At 40.6% G+C, this 21,530-nt stretch overlaps 1 protein-coding gene across 2 annotated transcripts in view; it reads right to left on the reverse strand.

The window, feature by feature from the left end:
• Positions 1-21,530, reverse strand: part of LOC135587474 (protein fluG-like) — a 33,576-nt gene that overhangs the window by 2,657 nt on the left and 9,389 nt on the right. For both annotated transcript variants that reach the window (XR_010475887.1, XM_065078954.1), the window contains exons 8-15: positions 8,741-8,789; positions 7,562-7,815; positions 6,114-6,286; positions 4,734-4,854; positions 4,602-4,654; positions 4,404-4,533; positions 3,170-3,315; positions 1,638-1,829 (exon numbers count right to left, since the gene is read on the reverse strand). Coding sequence is in view for 1 of the 2 variants with exons in the window: in XM_065078954.1 (XP_064935026.1) it covers positions 1,638-1,829; positions 3,170-3,315; positions 4,404-4,533; positions 4,602-4,654; positions 4,734-4,854; positions 6,114-6,286; positions 7,562-7,815; positions 8,741-8,789 (1,118 nt within the window). In the remaining variant the exon portion in view is untranslated. The remainder of the gene's footprint in view (positions 1-1,637; positions 1,830-3,169; positions 3,316-4,403; positions 4,534-4,601; positions 4,655-4,733; positions 4,855-6,113; positions 6,287-7,561; positions 7,816-8,740; positions 8,790-21,530) is intronic.

The following is a 21,530-nucleotide window of genomic DNA, read 5'->3' on the forward strand; positions in this document are numbered from 1 at the left end:
GAGCAGCCTGGGGAAAGGAACAAGAGGAAAGGGAGGAAGTTCACTCTTTTTTACTGCCTCAGGTCTTTGAAACCCTAAGTAGAGTGGGTTGGACTCAAACTTGGACGACTTTAAGGTTTAGGTTCCACTTAAATCCCTGTTTGAGTAAACCAATATGTCTCACAAATTAAGGTCTGGTTCCAAATTGTTATATAGAATTATAAATACCAGTTGAAAGGCCTACTTCATCCAGTACAAAAGAAAAACCAATGAAAGTAGGAATTTTGTTCAATAAATGGATGTTTGATAATAAGATGTCCAACTAGATACCGGGTGTTATTGCTGTTTATTTCATAATTTAGACTTATCTAAACCAACACACACACACACACACATGCCGAAGTCATGAACTGACAGCCAATTCAATAAGGAAAATATCTGAGAGAAAAGCACAATCAAAGTGCTCATTCTGCAATCAATATTAGTAGCTAACTATGTGTTAAGAACTTACCTGTACAACACCAATGCTCAAACTATATCGACAGCATACATAATACTTTAATCCTTGATGAAGTTGCAGAAAGATAAATAGTTGATGATCAAAGATAAACTACTATAAAATTAGTGTAGTGGAACGGTTGAGAATGATCTAATGCTTGTATTGTAGTTAGAAGTCTTTCACACTTACATCTAATCCTGGAAGGATAGTTATGAGATGTTCTAATAGCGGGCAAAAAAACAGGGATGCAAGTTAAGAGCACTTCCGTGACTCACCCTTGGCCATAAAATATACCTTGCGACCTAATTAGAAATCAGAACATCCTCTAGAATTTTTCTTTTTTTGTTCTTTGGAAAAGAAAAATGGGTGTTGTGTCTACAATTTATATTTCATTTAGGGACATGAAATCAAGAATTTCAACATAAATTTCAGTAAACTTGGAGCAAGTAATTTCTATATAGAAGCCACAAATTAAATTCTCATTTTTCACTGGTCAAAGGCTATTACTAATCAACCAAATTATCTAACAAATGGAATGCTTCCAACATACCTTAATTCATGAGCCATATGTATTCATATAAAAGGCCCTTAATAAAGGGCTAGTATATTCAACTGCTTCAGCAACTCCCTGAGATCTCAAAGAAATTGCCATTACTATAAAATTGTTTTTGACCATGAGGGCATACTTTAAGGTAAGACTATCCTCCTAGAAACAAAGCTAAGATGAGGAAATATCCAGGAATCTGTTTGTTTGTACTGAAACCTAATCTAATGGCTATTTTGATCAATTTTCTTGATCTAGCCCCAACTAGTAGGATCAGGTTCTGGCCAGACTAACATTAGCAAGGACCATTACCAAAACTATGATTGCTGTGCCCCTTCGAAATTCTCTTTAGAGAAGAAAGATGCTCTAGTTATCAACAATTTAACACTTTATGATCATGAAAATTGGACAGTTCAACATGAAAAGTGAAAAATTAAAAACATCACAACTAGCACTCTGAAAGTATCTGCAGACATGGATGCTTTCAGAGAGGCTCAAAATGCTTGTAGACACCTATTACAATGTCATCCTGCAATGATGAGCTATCCAGGAAAGTAAAGCATTCGATCATTTATGGAGACATAATTTCTTTTCTGAAAAAGAAAAGGACCTTACCTGTTGGGAAGTGGAGCAATAAATGCCAAGATTGAAGGAAGATGATAATAAACTCCAGCCATAAATTTTTCACCAAGTTCTGACATTCCATGTCGAGTTTTTGATGCCTCAGATCCGATAAAGACATTCTTTCCACTCTCCCACAAACTTAAATGTACATGAGATCCAGAGCCAATGTCATCTAAGCGATACCTATAAAACAAATGAACCGAAAACGTGCAATTATTAGCTTTCACAATTTCAGATTTAATTTGAGATAATATATGTATAGACACACACACACACAGCATACATACATACATACATACATACATACATACATACATACATACATAAATGCTTAATGGAAAAATGCAGAAATTTCACAAATCCACAAAAAATAATAAAATGCATATTCTTACCAGGATCTTTTATTTCATAGCAAATAATTTGAAAAAGGAAGTAACATCAATTAGAAGTTGAAGCCAAAAAGTTTATTTTTCTTCATAATTATAAAGCGAGAAATGACATGAGGATTAAAGATTGTATTTGTTTTTTTATAAACAAACTTTATCAAGGATCATGTCAGGATGACCAGTTTTAAGGATCACATTTTGATCCATGGAGAACATATTCTTTATATTGATAAATAAACATACTATCTTCTCTAATCATAATAAAATATCAGATACATCCAGATCAAACATTTTTCCAAGGTCATAATGAGAATGCAACAATTTGTCTGCCTTATTTGTAAGGCAATGACATTCATCAGTCCTATCTCTTATTCAATTTAAAAGCTAAAAATTTATAGGAATAAATTTATGTGATTGTTCATTAAGGCTATATTCATTATGCAACAACAACAACAATAGTTTAAAATCCATGAAATCTGAAAAAACTTTTGCTGGCTATTTGTGACCTAATGCAACCTCCTCTTTTATCCAAGCATGGAATTAGCAGTGAATAACACAGTCAGAATGTCTTGCTGTAGATCCATTACTTTCACCCCTTCCTAAAGCAGGCCAAAGCTGCGATTTGTGGTTTGTACTTTCTGGTATGGTCTGACATTAAAAAGATGATCCTTGACTACCACCACTGTCATTGATCAGGTTGAATGCTAAAAGGACGTACGCAGCCTTACTTTTAAGTATTTAAAGAGGCTGTCTTTGTGACTCAAACCCTGATCTCCCAAGTTGCAAAGGAGAAACCTTACCATTATACCAATGTCTGCCCTCGGTAAAATCAATATATCATAAAAGCAATCCAAGTCAGCTATTTAAGGTATACTATGACCAGAAACAGCGAACCAACTAACTCAGTCCAATATTTCCAAGCCAAGAAACATACCAAGTCCTCACGTGACACAGATCATAACTTTATATGTTTTGAGTAGCTATGAGCCTCTGAAAATAGGTTCATGCTGACACTAATACACTTTGCTTAAAATAATATCTGGAACTAGCAACACTTGCATAATGCAATCATCATATGTTTTGATCACTTGCACAATGCAATCAATATATCAATAGAGATATATAGCATGAACATACTTTGGAAGAAAGGTAGCCAATAATCCATGCTTTGTTGCGATGGACCTAATAACTTCACGAACATAAATCAAGTTATCAGCTGCAAGACCAGATTCTTTATGCCCCAGTGATAGTTCAAATTGACCTTGTCCAGCTTCTGCATGAAGCTATTAGGACAGAAAAGCTTGAATAAATAATTGTCTCAAGAAAGAAACCACAACTAAAAATAGCAGTACCAAGGGAAATAAACACTATAAAACACAAATGAAAAAGAATATGTGCTTCAATAAACTAATTACCCATTAGCCAAATGATTTAAACTATGTAGTTACTTTAACAAGAGTGTCATAAAAATTTGTCTACTAAATGGACATTAGAACTAATTGACCTTATTTGCACAGAGAAAACAATTGATGATCTTGTACAATGGAAAACAAATGAGTCAAACAATTTCAGACAGGTAAAAACCCATTATGACCTTCAAAATCTTTATTGTTAAAGATTACAAATAAAATTCTTTTACCGTATGTGTCTTACAGACTTCTGTTAATAATCTGAAGATTGCAATAAATGATTATTGTAGAAAAGAGAAAGGTGGATAAAAGTTCTATAATCACATGTATTTTTAGCTAGGTTTGTTGTGCTGTAGTATACCACCCAGTATGGGTGATACGTACCGATCCAATAGGGGACTGGTACGTGACATCGTGAACCACCCTGTACCGGGTGGTATATGCTAAGTGACCCCGTATCGCTCAATACGGGGTTTGTGCCGATCAGAACAGTCAAAATTCGATCGTTATCAATGGATGACTTATATGCTACAGGACAGAATTTTCTATTTCCAATTATATGAAGAATGTGTATCTCATAAAAAGCCTTGTGATAATCATGCTTTCTAGACAAGGTACGAAACATGATAAAAGATAAAAAGAATAGGAGTGGCTATGTCAAAGTATCAATTGAATATGTGACGATGAAAAAGGAATGTAGCAAAATTTGCAAACGTTTAATGTGTCCATGCCCATTAATTAAATTGAGATCGCACAGAAATAAAAATCAATAAATTCTGATGGAATATAAGACTGTCTTGTTGCTATGTTTTAAATATTAGATCTCATATCTTGAGAATATTTAACTATTAATTACTGTTCATGAGTGGATATGTCCACAGCATGTCAACAAGACAACATCTGATAAAAAAAGGTGGGGGAGGAGAGGGGGAAGTAAGATCTTGATGAGCCTAAACTAATACCTGCTCAACTGAAATATCCATGGATTCAAGAGCAGAGTTAACTTCTTGTAAAATAGGAGATGCAGCATCAAATGCTGAAGTAGAACAGTACCGCGTCTTGTCAAATGGAACCAATTGTTCTTTCCCATCTCTGCATAAGCTTCTTCGAAATAAGCCAAAATGTATAAGCATCCAAAACTAAGTGTTCAATGAAAGTACCTTATGACATTTTTGAGAAGATAAAACTCATTTTCAAATCCTGCATTCATTTCCTATATAAAAACCACTCAATAGTGAAAGTTGATGGTTTAGAACTTTAGATGCTTAATGTACTATGAAGTTGTACTTCACCAGGTTAAATTCATCTTTCAAGATTTTTGACATTCTCCGCAAGCAGTTTCTTGGACAATATTCCCAAGCTTCACCAGGCCTTATTTGCATGTCAGCCAGTACCATTTCTTCTTGGCTTGCCCTGTTAAAAAATAAACATCTCTAAACATAAACGACATGATTTGGGTAAATATAGCATTTAACCATTTCGTTAATGAATCACATCTAAATAAAACTTTGAGATGAGAACTGAAGCAATTCAGTTAAAGAATTTTACAAAAAATATATTCAATTTGGAAGGCAAGATTTTACCTACATAATTATCACTATGACGAATCATTTCAGAAAATTGTCAGTATCAAGCACAATGAAGTGGGAAGACAAAGTTCTGGAATAGGAAAGGTGAAAAATCTAATTGAAATTTGAGCACACAAACACTTACATAGAGTCAAAATGAGTTTGGAAGGAAATGTAGGCTATCTGCTTGCGAAATACTGAGAAGTCAAACTCACAGAGCTTATGGAAGAAGAATTGTCAAAGAAAATTACTATGGTATAATGTTCTCTTCTCTAGCTCACCACTAATTTGCTTTCTCAATCTTACTTCACCCTTTCATTGTCATATGATGAAGACATCCATTTTTATTTGCCGGACTGCATCTGTTTCTATTTTGATAGTATATCATTTCAACCATTCATCCATGAGACAAATATTAACCGACTGCATTTGTGCATAGTAATTATTAACATTTGACTATTTCATGCTTAGACTACAGAAAAAAAGCTTACTGAAATTTTAGACAGAAAACAATTCCTTTTTATTCAGTAGCAAAAAGCTACAGAAAACAATGCCTACAGAAAACTAGGCATGGATAACATGGTTGTTATTAATTCAATTTCTCCAATGATATCCATAAAATATATGCCTCTATTTCTTTAATATTAACACCATTTGGTTACTGAAATTGCATTATCTAATTTAGACAATTATCACCTTCTCATGTGGATTGTGAAGTTTCTTGCAAGAATCATTTTTGGTGCAAATAGTATGGTGAATGGCATATTGAAATTGAACTTCCATTGCATGATCATGATGTCATGTCATATGCCAACCAAGTTAAGCTGCGATCATGCCCCTGAATAATAGATGTAGCCAACTATATACAGAGGCACAGCATGCAGCAAACATGCATGCCAATGCCAGTACAAGATCCACATGGAATGACACACTAGTTTGGGATGGCATCACTGTGAGAATCAATAATTCTTGCTTCCAGCACTTGTATGTTTCAAAGTCAGCAAAAAAATAAAGCTATACCTGTTTCAGTAATATTTACCACAGAGATTGACAAGGAAATTATTAACATAATAAAATATTGACAACAAAATAAGGAATTGGTACCAAGGAATCCTGTATTTTGTTGTTAAATCTGGTAAGAGTCGGATCTCTCCAACGGCTGTTAGGTTGGTTCCATCTGCTGGACCATCGCAAAATGAAGTCATTCCCATTGATGCCATAGTCAACCCTACTCCTGAGTTCTTAACAACTTCATAGAATCGCCTTACTGGTATTACCTGGGTTAGAGCACATCAAGCAAATATAATCCTGCTATAACTTAAGATGCAGTAATCAACAAAAAGGATCATTTACATAACTAATCACATCCTCTTGCCAGGCACAACAATATAAATAATTTAATTATTTGAAATAAATTTATTAGTGTGAACTTCATTTTATGCCATGTAATACATGTAGTGACTTTCATTATGGCATCATCTGGTACACTAATGAATAGAATACATGTCATGCCCATAGCATCTCAACATTTAAAGGCGTTCATTACACCTAAGGCATTTGTCATCTTTATAGGAACTCAACGCTTAAGCAACACGAAATGCAGCACTCTTAACACTTGTTTGTTACCCACCTTTATGCTTGTGTTAGGTTCAGTCCATCCAGTTGGAATCCATTACTAGATAGACTATCTACAATATAGTTCATTTTGTGGCATATTTTTTAACTGAACATAGTATAGATATTCTTGAGAAAGAAAACTTCAGTATAATGGTGAGGTTCTTTTTTGCAACTTGAGTGTCAAGAGTTTGGGTCATTGAAACAGACTCCTTGCTTGCAAGGTTAAGGCTGTGTATTGACCCTCCATTTTGGCAGGAATCTCATGCACCGAACCACCCCTTTTAAGGACATATAATTAAATAACCTTGGGCAAACAACCAAAAAGCATGAGTCCTCACTCTTCAGATGTGATTTGGAGAATATCATAGGTTGCAAAATATGCAGTGTCAAACTTTGGCCACAATCACAAGTGTAAATTATCAAAAGGCTATGTCACAATATATGATGTATACTACTAACAAGAAGTCAAACTATCTAAATGTCAATGTGGATTAGTTTATCAATGGCACATATATCTATGAATATCAATACCTAGAGTTGAATGGCATCTTGCCTCTCTAGCTGACTTAGTTTTGCCAAGGATAAATTCTTGTCAAACATAATGATACAACAAACAAAAGACAACTCATTAAATTCCAGCCATGACAGAACCTAATGTAACATAAAGATGGAAAATCACAAAACTTGTGTCTAATTGATCAAAATATGTTGAAGCTTATACTATGATCTAATAAGTTCACAATATGTATCTCCTATCTACAAGGGCATATAATTTTAAGCTTCATCAAATTGCTTTTGTTGATAAGTATATTTTATGATTTTAAAATCATTGGTTTTCAATTTCAAACTAACAAAAAAATAACAAAGGTAGCTTATAAAAAATAGAATGCCATGTCCCTTATTGATGGACAGATTCTATCAAAAGAATTACTCACACGACATCTGTGTTGAGCCGATGCATCTATCCAAATAATACGAACAAATGTTATACCATCTGGGTGTGAAGTAATCATAGAAGTCTTGTTGAGAGATATTGAGCTTTGGACAACACCGTGCAGTTTGTAAAGCTGTAGTGAGTTCCTTCTAAAGATATCCTCAGCTGCTTCTAAAGCCTCAGGAAGAGTAAGATCACCATCATCACATGCAGTTGACAAAACACTGAAAACTACTTCACGTGCCCGCTTGGCACCTATTAAATTAGGTCAGATCAACATTAACTTCAAAAATAACATACTAGAGAATAGACATTATCCAAGTTTAGCAATAGAGAAGTTCTAGATTATCAAATTTTGATCAAGAAATTTTTGGGCACAAGCTCCGTAAAAACCCAATCTGTTTTCTATTAGTAGATAAAAAAAAGTCATCTTTAGCATCATAAAGAGAATAATTTTGTAAGTTAATCACAAAATCTCAAAAATCATCAAATTAACAATATCATGATTTTACTATTTGATGGTCAAGGATTAAGACTTGCATGATATTATTAACAGGCTGCAGACATTAGCACATCGAGTTGTTTAGATACAAATATCAATCAAGGTCCGTAATACCGTACCGTACCGGAGTTTCGACCTTGGCTTGGTACCAATATGGTACGATATACTGAGCGGTACACCCAGGTGTACCGCTCGGTATATTTAGGCGTGCCGAGTACTGTAGCACTGCTACAGTGCTACAGTGTTGCTACAGTGTCGAACGATAACAGACGGTCCACGTACCGGAAGCCTGTCGGACCGGTACATACCACCCGTACCAGGTGGTACGGTCCGGTACTACAGACCATGATATCAATGTAAAACAGACAAGCATGTCATTAAAAAATGGATGGAGGCTAAACAAGTAGAATTGTTTGTAATACAATTGTTTGCAAAGTTGTTTGCAAACTTTGTATCCATAGGGCCGATTACAGCTAAACTGGGACTAAGATGTTAAATTCTGATTGGTGGTAAAATTCTGAATGGGGGCTTAAAACATTAAAAAAGAAACAAAGCATGGAAGACTCTTCACAACTTTTGGCTATTACAACAGTGTAAGCAATAACATATAATTGCTACAGACAAGTTGAAGACAAATGACAATTCTCATTAAATGATATATAAAATTTTAGGACATACCTAAAAAGAAAGTCTCAGGGAAGGCATAGCCATCAGAACTGAACATCACCTACAAGTATATTTCCCATCAGACATAGTAATAGTAATCATCATTCAATGATCTACAAATAAGACAAGGAAATATCGTCCCTTAAAACCTTAGGAAGCTTGTGTACACTAAGTGACACACACCACTATGAATTGTCAGTATACAAGTACCATAGAAACAAATTCATCACATCACAAATCATGAAATGTTGAATGAATAAAACTGTATGCAATTTCTCATCTACTTAATCTTTAAAGATATAATAGCAGCTCAAAGCCTCAAACTACCAAGTGACGATGTTGATATCAAAATGATTACAGACTAATATTCTGAAGATGCATCAGTAAGTTATTGATTTTCGAAGCAACCTATGGCCTGGTTCTTATCCCAGCAGAGAGCCATCAATTATCAGATACTTATTAGAGAGAATTGTGTTTTCTTTCTTCTTTTACTTTTATGTTATAGTAAATGAATAATTTTTATTAGTATAATATATATTACACCCCTTTTCTCTAACAAACAATTAGATTAATTCGATCTATAAAATAGGCTTGACTGTAATTGAGTTTTGTAGGAAAAGGAAAGAATTCCTATTTTCGATAACCCATTATAGATGCTTATTTGTAGAGAATTTCTTCAAAGATTGGGAAGATCCAATAAATTTAGCAATATTCATAGCACTAATAGGCCTTGTTTACTAACAAAAGCATGGCACGTAGAAATTTGAAGCTTCCAACATTTTACTATTTTAAGATACAAGAACAAAGACAAATCTTTAATAGAATTCCCTTAAGAATACACATCCATAACAATAACATGGAATCACTTTAATTAGTGTAGACATGGGGACAATCTTTCCCTGTATATATTAGAAAAGTTTATTTTACAATTTTTGTAAGTCTAGTTTAGGTGAGTTTGGTGGAACTCACCAAAATGCAATTTCTATAGTTTTTTCATAAGTCTAAAACTGAGATACAAAGTTTGCTTTAATTTACACAAATAATGGCTAGGTCTATTACATCTAATCATACGTGGCATGGAAAGGGACCTCATTTGAGCTGATTTGGTGAACCTTCTGACAACACATTCACCCTTTTCTTTAATATGTTTATCTTTTGTAATGAGTGGATTCCTTTCACTTAATTTAATTGAGTGGAACATACGATAAACTATTTGTAGTTTCACTATAGATCATACTGTTATTGATGATGGTAGTACATGGGCAGAGTTTGGAGAAAATACAAGATCTTATCACATGTAGGCACTAGGCAAAAAAAGTCTTCAGATTGAAAAAAGTAGAGCAGAAAACTTCCCAATGTAATAAACAACAGAAGCCTTTTGGAAAATAGAAGGGTGGAGCCAGACTTAGATGAGAAAAAGCTTCCGAGAAGCAAGTTAAAAGAACAGAATATATTTTAATAGGCACAGATCAATAACCTGCTGCTTATGATGGGTCTAGGGATCAAGATGGTGAAATTCACCCGACATTCACAGTTAAAATTATTACTTCACATGCACAGTTGAATTAATTACTTAATCAAAAGATAGTGGCAGTATGAGGTTCAACAATATAGAGGTCCTACTGGCACCTCCATGTGCAGTATTAGTAGTGATTAAGTTCTCTCAGCCTCGATAATGATTGCGAAGATTAGGTCATCACTTCAATACAGTTCCTCAGGGGATAGAAAGCATGAGGATGTTCAGGACTTTTACATGGATGAAGTCAAGGTGCAGTGATTTTAAAAGTGCTAGGCGTCAAAAGGCGCTAAGGTCCAAAAATGCCCGAGGCGCTCGGCGCTCGCTCGAGCGAAGCGAGACGCTAAAATATAAAATATATAATATAATTAATAAATATATAATATAATTAATAAATATATAATATAATTAATAAATATTAATCTATTAATAGTATTGAAAATTAATAATTTTAAATAAACCTAACAATATTAACAGTATACAGTATATTGTTAATAGTATACAGAAGGAGAAGGAAGAGTGCAAAGGGGTGCTGAGTGTGCTGACTAAGAAAAGAGGAAGCGGTAGCAGCAACGGCAGCGGCAGCGAGAGCAGGAGCGGGAGCGGTGAGCGGTAGCAATGAGCAGCGGCAGCGGGAGTAGGAGCGGCGAGCAGCGGGAGTGGCGAGAAGCGGCAGCGACGAGGAGCGGGAGCAGGAGCGGCGAGCAGCGACAGCGGCGAGTAGCGAGCGCGGGAGCGGCAGCGGCAACGAGCAGGGTTAGCCTGTTAGGATTGGGTAGCGACAGTTGATATTGATTTTAGTTGGTTCGATTGAACCAACTAACCACCGGAGACCGAACCAGACCTAAAATCCTGATTCGGTCGCCTGGTTTAACACAGGTGCTCGCCTGAAGCGCCCAGCGCCTGGGCTCGGGCAAGCGCCTAGGCGACGCCTCTTTGAAGCGCGCCGCTTGGAAGTTTAGTGAGGGGCTCGGACCTCGCCTTGCCTTGCCCGAGTACCTAGGCGAGCGCTCGAGCGCTTTTTTAAATCACTATCAAGGTGGAAGCCCAAATATCAGAGACACAAATCCTATTTTATTCTTATGACAAGAAAAATAGAAAAAAAATGGTTGCCTTGTATTAGAGTGGTTCCACTTCTACCACATTAACCATTTGTTATACCGATGCGGCGATGCCTTCTTCAGGCCATATCTACCAGCATAAAGACTTGAACCTTGTGTAGAACTGAAGACCCTAAGTGGCATTATGGGTTGAAAAGAGGTTGATAAATTTATGTATGTCTTGTTTAAGAAGTAATGAAATCTTGTGGGGTTATCCAAATGTGTGAATATTAGATGAGGTCAATGAGAATAAGCACAATCATCTTCGTGATCTATTGTAACCAATAAATAGTGTTCCATAAGATGACATTTGAACTCTATGGTGTCCATTGCATATATTAACTGATCAAGAAAATTCTCGAAGAGGTTAAGGAGAGATATATTGTGTATGTGATGATTGATACTATGGCTAAATTTAGAAAGACAGTTGAAATTTTCACGAATCATGATCACCTATCCTGAACAGTGAACACCTTGTGCAGTCCATTGCATCATACAAATGATAAGGAAACTATTAATCAGAAAAAGTTGATGAAAATTGTGAATAGTGCACAATTGGTTTCATCAATCCTTAGTAGTCATCATTGGATGCATTGTCTGATGAAGAAATCATAGACAGAGCTGATCCAGGTATAGTGATAATACCTGTGATCAATTTCATAAAATCAAACCAAAAAAAAAAAGTTGAGGTTAAGGGCTTGTTTGAATCTGAAGAATGGAAGGTATATCTTGCCACTACTTCAATGAAAAATAAGCTGTGTGTATCATGTCGACCAAATTTAGAGAGTTGATGAGGCTGGCCTTTGTTATGGATGCGGACCTACACATCTTATGTATACTTCTTAGGCTCTAAAAAGAAAAAAAAAACACTTGAACATATTTTTTAAACTTGAACTGCATAGTCTAATGTAGACCACGGTAGTAGCCAATGGTAAGGATGGTTAATACTCAATACCTTAATCTATCTTACCAATACCCTTATACAGTCTTACTCAGATGATGGCTTAATACTTATCCTTCAATATGAGATTAATGGGTAACAAATAAGTTCAATAGGTGTAAATTGCAATATAGTGATTTATATTAGATACGAGTTCTAGTTAAAGAGTGCATTTGCATTTAGAGAGGATTGCGAGTCTTTGGTGAGGCTGCTATAATCAAACTACAGAGTGCATTTGCATTCAGAGGTTTGCCGTACTGGACTGTACCACCCGGTACGGGCGGTACGTACCGGTCCGACAGGCCAGCGGTATGTGGACCGCTCCGTACCGTACCGAGTACTGTAGCAGTGTACAGTAACACTGTAGCAGTGTACAGTGCTCGGTACACGTGAGTGTACTACCAAGCGGTATACCGTACCGTACCGGTACCGAGCCCGGGTCGAAACGCCGGTACGGTATGGTACGGCAAACCTTGCTACAGACCCTGTTACAAATAATGTTAGGTCATTCCTTCAAATTACACAGGCACATGTGACATTATAGCAATCCTAACCCAATCATATTGCATTAACTAAGTAGCAGTTACAGAGTTACAGAGTACACTGTTACAATACAAAACTTTAACTCATCATTTAAAGCAAAGAAGTTTTAACTGGACCAAGAAAGAATGTGTGCGAGTCTAACACATAAGATATAGGTTTTGTTCAAAGTGATCAAGGCCCCATGTTGGTGAAGAACGGGTAAACCAGGAAGATCACTATAGTTGACGTCCTATCACGAACTTAGTTGAAATTGCCTAAGCCGTGAGGCAGCCTTGCTGTCACGGACAAAGTTCTAAACAGGATGTTTGATGTAATACTTATGTATGTCTGTGTCTTTCTATTTGTTCATGCTTTGCACAGCATGTAGAGGAATGGTCGAAGGCTTAACAACCCCTTTTTAGTTAGATTTGGTGGCCTTCTTAGGCTTGTAAATAAAGATTGTGTCATGTGGCTTCTAGTAAGAGATACTCGGTCTGTAGTGGACCATTTTGACCCTTTGTTGTGCAACTGTTCAGAGCTTGTAAAGTCTATTTGTAATTTGTATTGTCTATGAAGTTTTTCCTGAAATGTTTGCTTATGGATCCCGAGTGAGGCATTTTCTCTAACCCGTTTTCTCTTTGGTAGATCCTAAGGGACCATGGGAGGTTTCAGGGAGGCTAATCTTTGCAGACGGATACGCAAGGGTGCCGCATGACTTAGGCAAAACCAGCTAAGTCCGTGACAAATGATATCAAAGCGGGACAAGCACTCATAGAAACACTTGGCATGCAAACGTGAGGGACCTAGCAGGGCTGTGTTGAGGGCAGCTAGCACGCACGACCGTTTGGGGGAAAACAGGCATGAAGATGTAGGGAAAAGGAGTCGCTCAGAGGAGCGGACATCTAAGAGTGACATTTAGAGGAATGCCCAACCCTTCGCGCAAGAGGCACAACGAGGACAAGCAAGCTGGGAATAATACGAAGCACACAAAGGTTAGGATGGCTGAGTTTGAGCTACGGCTCGACGTTGACAACTATACTTGATAGTACTCAAGGCAAGTGAGACGCTTGGTAAAGGATGAGACCATGCATGGTGGAATGAGTTGTTCAGTGACCGAAAGAGTTGTGCAAAGCTCACAGAGGTGAGGGGAATTGCTAACTTGAAGAATTTAGTACTCATGTATGGGCATGTATGCAGACGATGGAATATTCATGACCTTCCCAAGGTGATCGAAACTGGCGACATAGAGCACTGAAACTTTCTCTTCGGCATATGAAGGATACGTCCATAGGAGGCTGAAGTGTGCAGCGAGTTCAGCATGTTGCTAGGCCTTGAGTGGTGCGGGGGGGGGGGTTGTATTGACGTGGAGTCGCAATCTAGTAAGTGCGTTTGCAAGAGGCAGAACAATGCACATTTTGTTCAGCAAATCAGAGTAGTCCGAAGGGGATGGTGGTCTCCGAAACTTTCAGAGAGAAAGAAGCGAAGAGAGATGTTGCTCCAATGGGACAGTTATCCAGGAGGGATAGATCCCGGTTCTCTAAAGGGAGAATCATGTGCAACAGACCGCACATGTTGAGGAGTACCTCAAAAACAACAACTCTATGAAGCTCAATGGATCGAGCGAGCGGCGAGGAGTCGTCGCATGATCTCGCTTGAGAGAATGCATTGGTGGATGCATTACGAGATCAAGTGGGGAGCGACCAAAAGGCCTTGGCACGGGGCAAGAGGACGCGGAGGCGGATACTCTTGAAGAATATGCCACAGTGTTGCCATTCAAGTTGCCATAAAGAAAGTGGTGCGCAGCAAAGATTGTGTTGGTAGGGGCAAAGGCCCAAGATCCAAACAATGGTGCACCAATTTCAGTGAAGTCGATGGACTTCGGGAGCTACTAGGCGATGGACTATCCTAGAGCAGTGCTTCGTCTAGGTGTGACCTGAGAACGGATGAACGAATGTCGATTGTCAAAGGAGCGAACACAACCGAAAGTGGAAGAGGCTTTGCGATGTGTTGGCAAAGGCCACACTTGAAGGGATCATAATCCGAGTTCATCCTACAAGAATCAGAATGTATATGTCACGAGGAGACGACATGGTGCGGTGGATCGTGGTGTAACAGTTCGTGGTAATACGATACACATGAATCTTGTCCCGTGAGGGACTATACCATACAGAGGTATAATCGAGAGCTACTGGGAGCTTCACTTCGGTGAACAACACGACGACAAGAAGGGCTATGGATTCAAGGAGTGAAAGCCATGGTACCGTAAAGGCGGGTCTTCCGTGCGTGCATCGAATTTTGCATCGAATGAAAGCCTTGGTTATTAGTATATGAGGGTTGTGTGCCACTGAGGAAAAAGTTCGAATACAAGTACCAGTGAGTCCCATGGGCGGGACTTGATCATGTAGAGGTATGATTAGAGCAGCTGGAGAGTTGGATTGCTCCAGAGCTCATATTCGCTTAAGGGAGCCCGGCAAGTCATACGACAAGACCGAGTAAGCGAACGTTGCTACCAAGGAAGCTAAGGAGAACAGAATTGGTGCTAACCCTGCAACATGATGGCAGGAGGCCATATATGGGAGTTACAGTCTATCTTTCCATCAACTAAGGGGAACTGCTTGGAGAACATAGAGGTGTTAAAGTAGGGGGTCAAAAGGGACGAGGAAGCGACGACGAGTCCAAAGGGACTTAGCTACCCAAAACCAAGCATCGGTTAGAATAAATGTGGACTCGGATAAATGCCACAGAGACATAACTACTGATCATGAAGAAAGGGATACAGATGTGAGTCGACGGATAGTAGGGATATGGGCATGACAGCACCATGGTACCGCAAAGGCGGGACTTACGTAAAGTCATCGATCCCTTACTCTCATGGAGGGAGAGCGCTTGGTCGTGAAAGGGGCCGAGGAGGTGGAGCATGCGGAGGCAAACTCCAAGTACCAAGACAAGGCTGAAGGGCAAAGGCCAAGAAACTTCGTAAGACCGATGTCAACGAGCTTCTCATCAAGATAGCCGAAAGCGAAGGACTTCGTGTCATGCAAGAGTGCACGCCCAAGGAACGAAGTGGGTAGTACGCGGTGCTATACCTTTGCTACTCAGTGGAGTAGGCGGCAGGGTTGATGGAGAAGACGGTACAATCCCAAAGGCGATCAAAACTGTTAGAGACTTACTCTAAGTTAGGGTGAAAACTTCCTGCATTCCAGAAGTTCGATGGCATTGAGAAGGTGAATCACAATAGCTAACCCAACGCAAGGAGTGCAAAAACTTCGAGTGCTCCAGAAGTGTGAGCAAAGAGCGGGTGAAGACTAGTAATCAGCTCGATCCATAGAGTACAACCCTCGAGAAGGCAAGTGAAGTAAAGTAACCTTTGTCTTCTCAACTCTTAAGAGAATGGGCGAAACCGAGTACCCCAATTCTCTTATCTATTCAGTAGAGGAGCTCTGCATATGTTTAAAGACCCTTCGAAGAAACCAAATTGAAAACAATAGTTGTCAAATCCTTAGTAATGGTGATCAATGCCATTGAGAGTATATTATCCGCTTCATTTCCTAATAGAATGTCAATCGAAAGCGGAAGTGATGCGAACCTATTTGGAAGTGACAACTGAGTGAAAGAAGAGTCAATGAGCAAATTTTGTGAAGGACCCAAAAACTTCAAAAGTTTATGAGGCGATGCTCGTTAAAGCTCCAACAAGCATCCACCCAATTCAAGCAGCATGAGGCATTTGAGAGACTAGCACATAGTAAGGATGGTCTTTTCCTTCATCTGAAGGATCCATAAGAACCAACAGGGATCAACACAACTCAGTCAACCCCACACTAGAGTCAAAGTCATTGGCGAGTTGAAGCAACATGGTGGATCAAAAGTTCAACTACTCAACAACAACAACGGAGAGCAGTTAAGAACCAAGAGGCGCGTTGTAGCTGCAGCAGAAGATTGAAGACTCAGCAAAGGCGAGGAGTTGCAGTTTCGACAAAGGCTTCGACGAGGACGTCAAAGGAATAAATGGGGGAGAATGTCACTGACAAAACTGTAAACATGGTGTTTAATGTAATGCTCATGTACGTCCATGTTTTTTGGTTTGTTCATGCTTTACACAGCATATAGAGGGATGATCGAAGGCTAACAGCCCCAATTTAGTTAGGTTTGATGGTCATTTTAGGCTTGTAAATAAAAGTTATGTCATGAGAACACTTGTGGGAGATTTCGGTCTGTAGTGGACTATTTTGGATCCTTTGTTGTGCGATCATTCAGAGCTTGTAAAGTCTATTTATAATTTGCATTGGCTATGAAGTGTTTTCTGAAATGATTGCTTGTGGATCCCGAGTAAGGCGCTTTCTCTAACCCGTTTTCTCTTTTGTAAGTCCTAAAGGACCATAGGAGGTTTCGGGGAGGCTGACCTTTGTGGACGGACACACAAGGGTGCCGCACGACTTAGGCAAAACCAGCTAAGTCTGTGGCAGTGCAAACTAGTGAAGAGTTTCAACGCCCGACACTACCCTGAAGTCCCATCCCCCCTGGTGCCACCCAAGTGGTTCCAAGGTGCAGAGATGGCTGACATTTCGCATGCAGCAATGTTATGCAGAAAACAGGTCGTGACACGTAAAAACAGAGCCAATTTAGGGCAGTTTTGCCCGGTGCGACAAGCGGTGGCACTATAGCGCTGCAACTTATTCGAACTTATATTTTTACAAGCAAAAACACGCAAAACCATGGCAAAACGTGCTACCAAGCATCTATACAAGTTTGTAAAAGCGACGAACGGTTCGTTGAACGAAGTTGTTGCAGGTGTGTGACGACCGTTCGTGCATAAACTCCATTCCGAGAATCACTTGGAAGTCGTCCAGTGGCACCGCCATCATGTTTATACTTCCGCTCCATGTTCCGATCTTGATGGGGACTCCCTTTGCCAACCTGGAGATCCGCTTCGCATCCGAGTTCACCGCCTTCATCCGACTTGAGTTCTTCTCCAAGATCAGCCTAAGTCGCTTTGCTTCTCGATCGGCAATAAAGTTGTGAGTAGCGCCCGTGTCCACCATTGCACGTGTTGTTTGACCATCGAGTTTAATGTTCACGTACATCAACTCGCTACTCCCTGCTTTCTGTGGTTTTGCCTTCAAGTTCTCCCCCACTTGACCCCGCAATGCATTCAACAAATGCATTGCTCCCATCCGGGAACCTTATGACTCCTCATCGTTGTTACTGGATTTTGAACTACTTGAACTAAGGGTGACAACCTTGCCCTTGTCCGATTTTAGGGGATGGATTGAAGCTGTTAAGGCATTGAGTGCTTGTTTATATGGGCACTCCCTCACCATGTGCGGCCCTCCGCACAAGAAGCATCTGCTAGGGTTTGGGGCCTTGTCTTTCAAGCTTAGTCTTTTGTGGGAACTCTTTTTCCTTTGCTCGCCCCCAGGCTCCTTCCCTCGAAAATATTTTGGAGGGTGATTTCCTGAAAAATGTTTACTTTTCCCTGAGTCCTCCGTGGAAACAAAGTCGGTGAGCCTTTCTGCGGCCGCAATTGCCCCGATCACATCGGTGATATTCCTTTGATGCAGTTTTTATTGAGCCCATGGCTTTAGGCCATTGAGGAAGCTGAACAGCTTATCCTTTTCGAACATGTCCTGTATGTCCAGCATTAGTGCAGAAAATTGCTTCCCGTAGTCTTGAATGAAAGTAGTTTGGCGGAGTTGTCTCAACTTCCTTCTTGCAACGAACTCTGTGCTCTTGGGTATAAATTGAGTTCTCAACTCCCGCTTCAAATCCTCCCATATGTCCACCCGACACCGACCTTGTTGGATCTCCTCTCAACTTCCAAAGTTTTGCATCCCTATTCAAATACATGGTTGCTATTGAAACTTTGGTTTCTTCAGAATCAAGCTCGTAGCCCAGAAGTATTGTTCCATGTCGAACAGAAAATTCTCGAGCTCTTTAACATTTCTGGCACCCCCATAACAATGCGGCTCAGGTGCTCTCAAGTTTTGTGGCAGCATAATGCGGGTGTTGCTCCCTCCCGCATTTAATGCCCTTGTGAGCAATGTCACTTTGGAAGTGAGTTCCGCCACGACTTCGTGCAGATGTTGCACGGAGTCTTTGGTGTCGTCCGACAGTCGATCGACTAGGGCCTCAACCTTGTCGATCCGGGATTCAACTTCTTCTTGCGAGCTCTCTACCCCAAGAAGCCTTTGTTTGCCATGGTAGAGTTCCTCTAGGCTCGCTTCAAGAACATCCAAGCAGGTTTCCGCAACTGAGTCTCTCCTTATGGCTCTTTTTCCCAATTTGTCACGACCTTAGCTGGAATTGCCTAAGGCGTGAGGCACCCTTACGGCCAAAGACTCGAAGTTAGCTTGCGTTGCCTAAGTCGCGAGTCACCCTTGTGGCAAAGACGCAAACTTAGCTTGTATTGCCTAAGTCGCGCTTCGCCCTTGCGATCTTGCTCCGCAAGGATCAGCCACTTTGTAACCTCTCGCAGGTCCTGAAGGACCTGTAAAAGAGAAAGAAAGTTAGATCGAAAGAACGAGCAACGGACAAGTCCCGAAGTCTCGCGAAAAGGGAAGCTTTACAAGCAAATCGTCGAACACCTTGTGTGCACAAGAGAAAAGAGGGAGAGGGAGAAAACAAGGCTTTCAAGGATGAACGAACAGCTGCAAGCCCACAAACAACCGCTCACCTGGTCCCGGGCGCAAAACCAAGTTCCCGTAAAGGTCACGTGCGAACTTGCGAAAGAGTGTTCAACGCCCGGTATATAACCGAAGCCCCATCCAGCCATGTGCCACCCGGGGGGTTCCTGGGTGCTGAGATGGCTGACATTTTGGTGAGCGGAGGCAGCACTCCGCTCACCTCCCGCGGCACGCGAAAACGGAGCCGTTTTGGGCTGTTTTGGGGCTGTTTTGCTCGGTTCGGTGAGCGATCGCTTTGCAACGCTGCAGCTTGTTCGAACTTACATATTTACAAGCAAAATGACCCAAAACCATGAGAAAACATGCTGTCAAGCAGCTATACATGCGGGTGTGAGCGACGAACGGTTCGTTGAACGGAGTTGTTACGGGTGCGCGACGATCGTTCGTGACATTCTCCCCCACTTAAACTGTCGACGCCCTCATCGACGCTTGTTGGTAGTTGTTGATGACTTCTTCTTCATGTCGCAGGGCGTCTTCAGGCTCCCAACTGGCTTCAGTTCGGGGAAGCTTTCGCCACTTCACCAAGTACTCTGTCTGCTCGGCTCCGTTGGGTAGCTTTATCTTGCGATCCGCCAGACTGGTTTCCACTCGCTACTCGTAGGAGGCTGTGATGGGAGGTAGCCGAGTTGGAACACTTCGAGAAGCATCTTGCGGATCCGGATGGTAGGCCTTTAGGTTGCTGGCGTGAAGAACGTTGTGAATTTTGAACCACGCCGGCAGCTGCAACTTGTAAGAAACATTGCCTACCCTGCTGATGATTGGGAAGGGCCCTTCATACTTACGCACCAATCCTTTGTGAACTCTGTTCCTGAAGAATTGGAGTGATGTCGGTTGGAGCTTTACCAACACCAAATCGCCAACTTTGAACTCTTGCGGTCGCCTTCCCAAGTCAGCCCACTTCTTCATCCTCTTTGCTGCCTTCTCCAAGTAAGCCCGCGCAATATCTGCATTTCGATGCCACTCCTTGGCGAAATGATAGGCTGAAGGACTACTTCCAGTATACCCAACTGCCATCGTGTGCGGAGTCGACGGTTGTTGTCCTGTGATAATTTCGAAGGGGCTCTTGTTGGACGCAGAGCTCCGCTGCAGGTTGTAGGAGAATTGGGCAATGTCCAACAGCTTCACCCAATCTCGTTGATTGGCACTCACGTAGTGCCGGAGATACTGCTCCAAGAGCGAATTTATTCTTTCAGTCTGGCCATCCGTCTGGGGGTGGAGGCTTGTAGAGAAGTATAACTTTGACCCCAACAATTTGAATAGCTCGGTCCATAATCGTCCCAGGAACCGAGCATCCCGATCACTAATGATATTGTGTGGGACTCCCCAATACTTCACTACACCCTTCATCATCAGTCTGGCCGCCTCTTCAGCTGAACAGTGTAGGGGAGCAGCAATGAAAGTTGCATACTTTGAAAACCGATCGACCACCACGAGTATCGATCCAAGTCCCCCTACAGGTGGCAAGCTTGATATGAAGTCTAAGGAAATGCTCTCCCATGGCCTCTCTGGTACGGGCAACGGCTCCAAAAGTCCCACCGGTTTCCGCTGCTCCGCCTTGTCTTATTGGCAAGTAAGGCATGTTCGAACATACTCCTCCACATCAATCCCCATCTTTGGCCAGTAGAAGGCCCTCTCCACGAGAGCCAACGTTCTGTGGATGCCGGGGTGTCCAGCCCAAAGGGAATCGTGACACTCTTTTAAGAGTTCACGCCTTAAATTGTCCACTCGGGGAACATAAACCCTATTTCCTTTTGTGTAAACAAGTCCCTCCTGGACCCAAAATCGTCGTGCCTTGCCTTCTTTGATGAGCTGCATCAGGATAACTGCCTGGGGATCACTATACAGCCCATCTCTGATTCGGGAAAGGAAGTTGGAGTGTAACTGACTTGCTTGGCCTCTGCCCTCCAGTTGTGCAGCATTCACGCATTCCACTTTCCGACTCAGCGCATCGGCCACAACATTCGCCTTCCCGGGCTTGTATTTCATTGCCATATCAAATTCAGCCAGGAAGTCCTGCCACCGTGCTTGCTTTGGGGAGAGCTTC

This window comes from Musa acuminata, chromosome BXJ1-8 (assembly GCF_036884655.1).
Source record: "Musa acuminata AAA Group cultivar baxijiao chromosome BXJ1-8, Cavendish_Baxijiao_AAA, whole genome shotgun sequence".
Taxonomy (NCBI): Eukaryota; Viridiplantae; Streptophyta; class Magnoliopsida; order Zingiberales; family Musaceae; genus Musa; species Musa acuminata.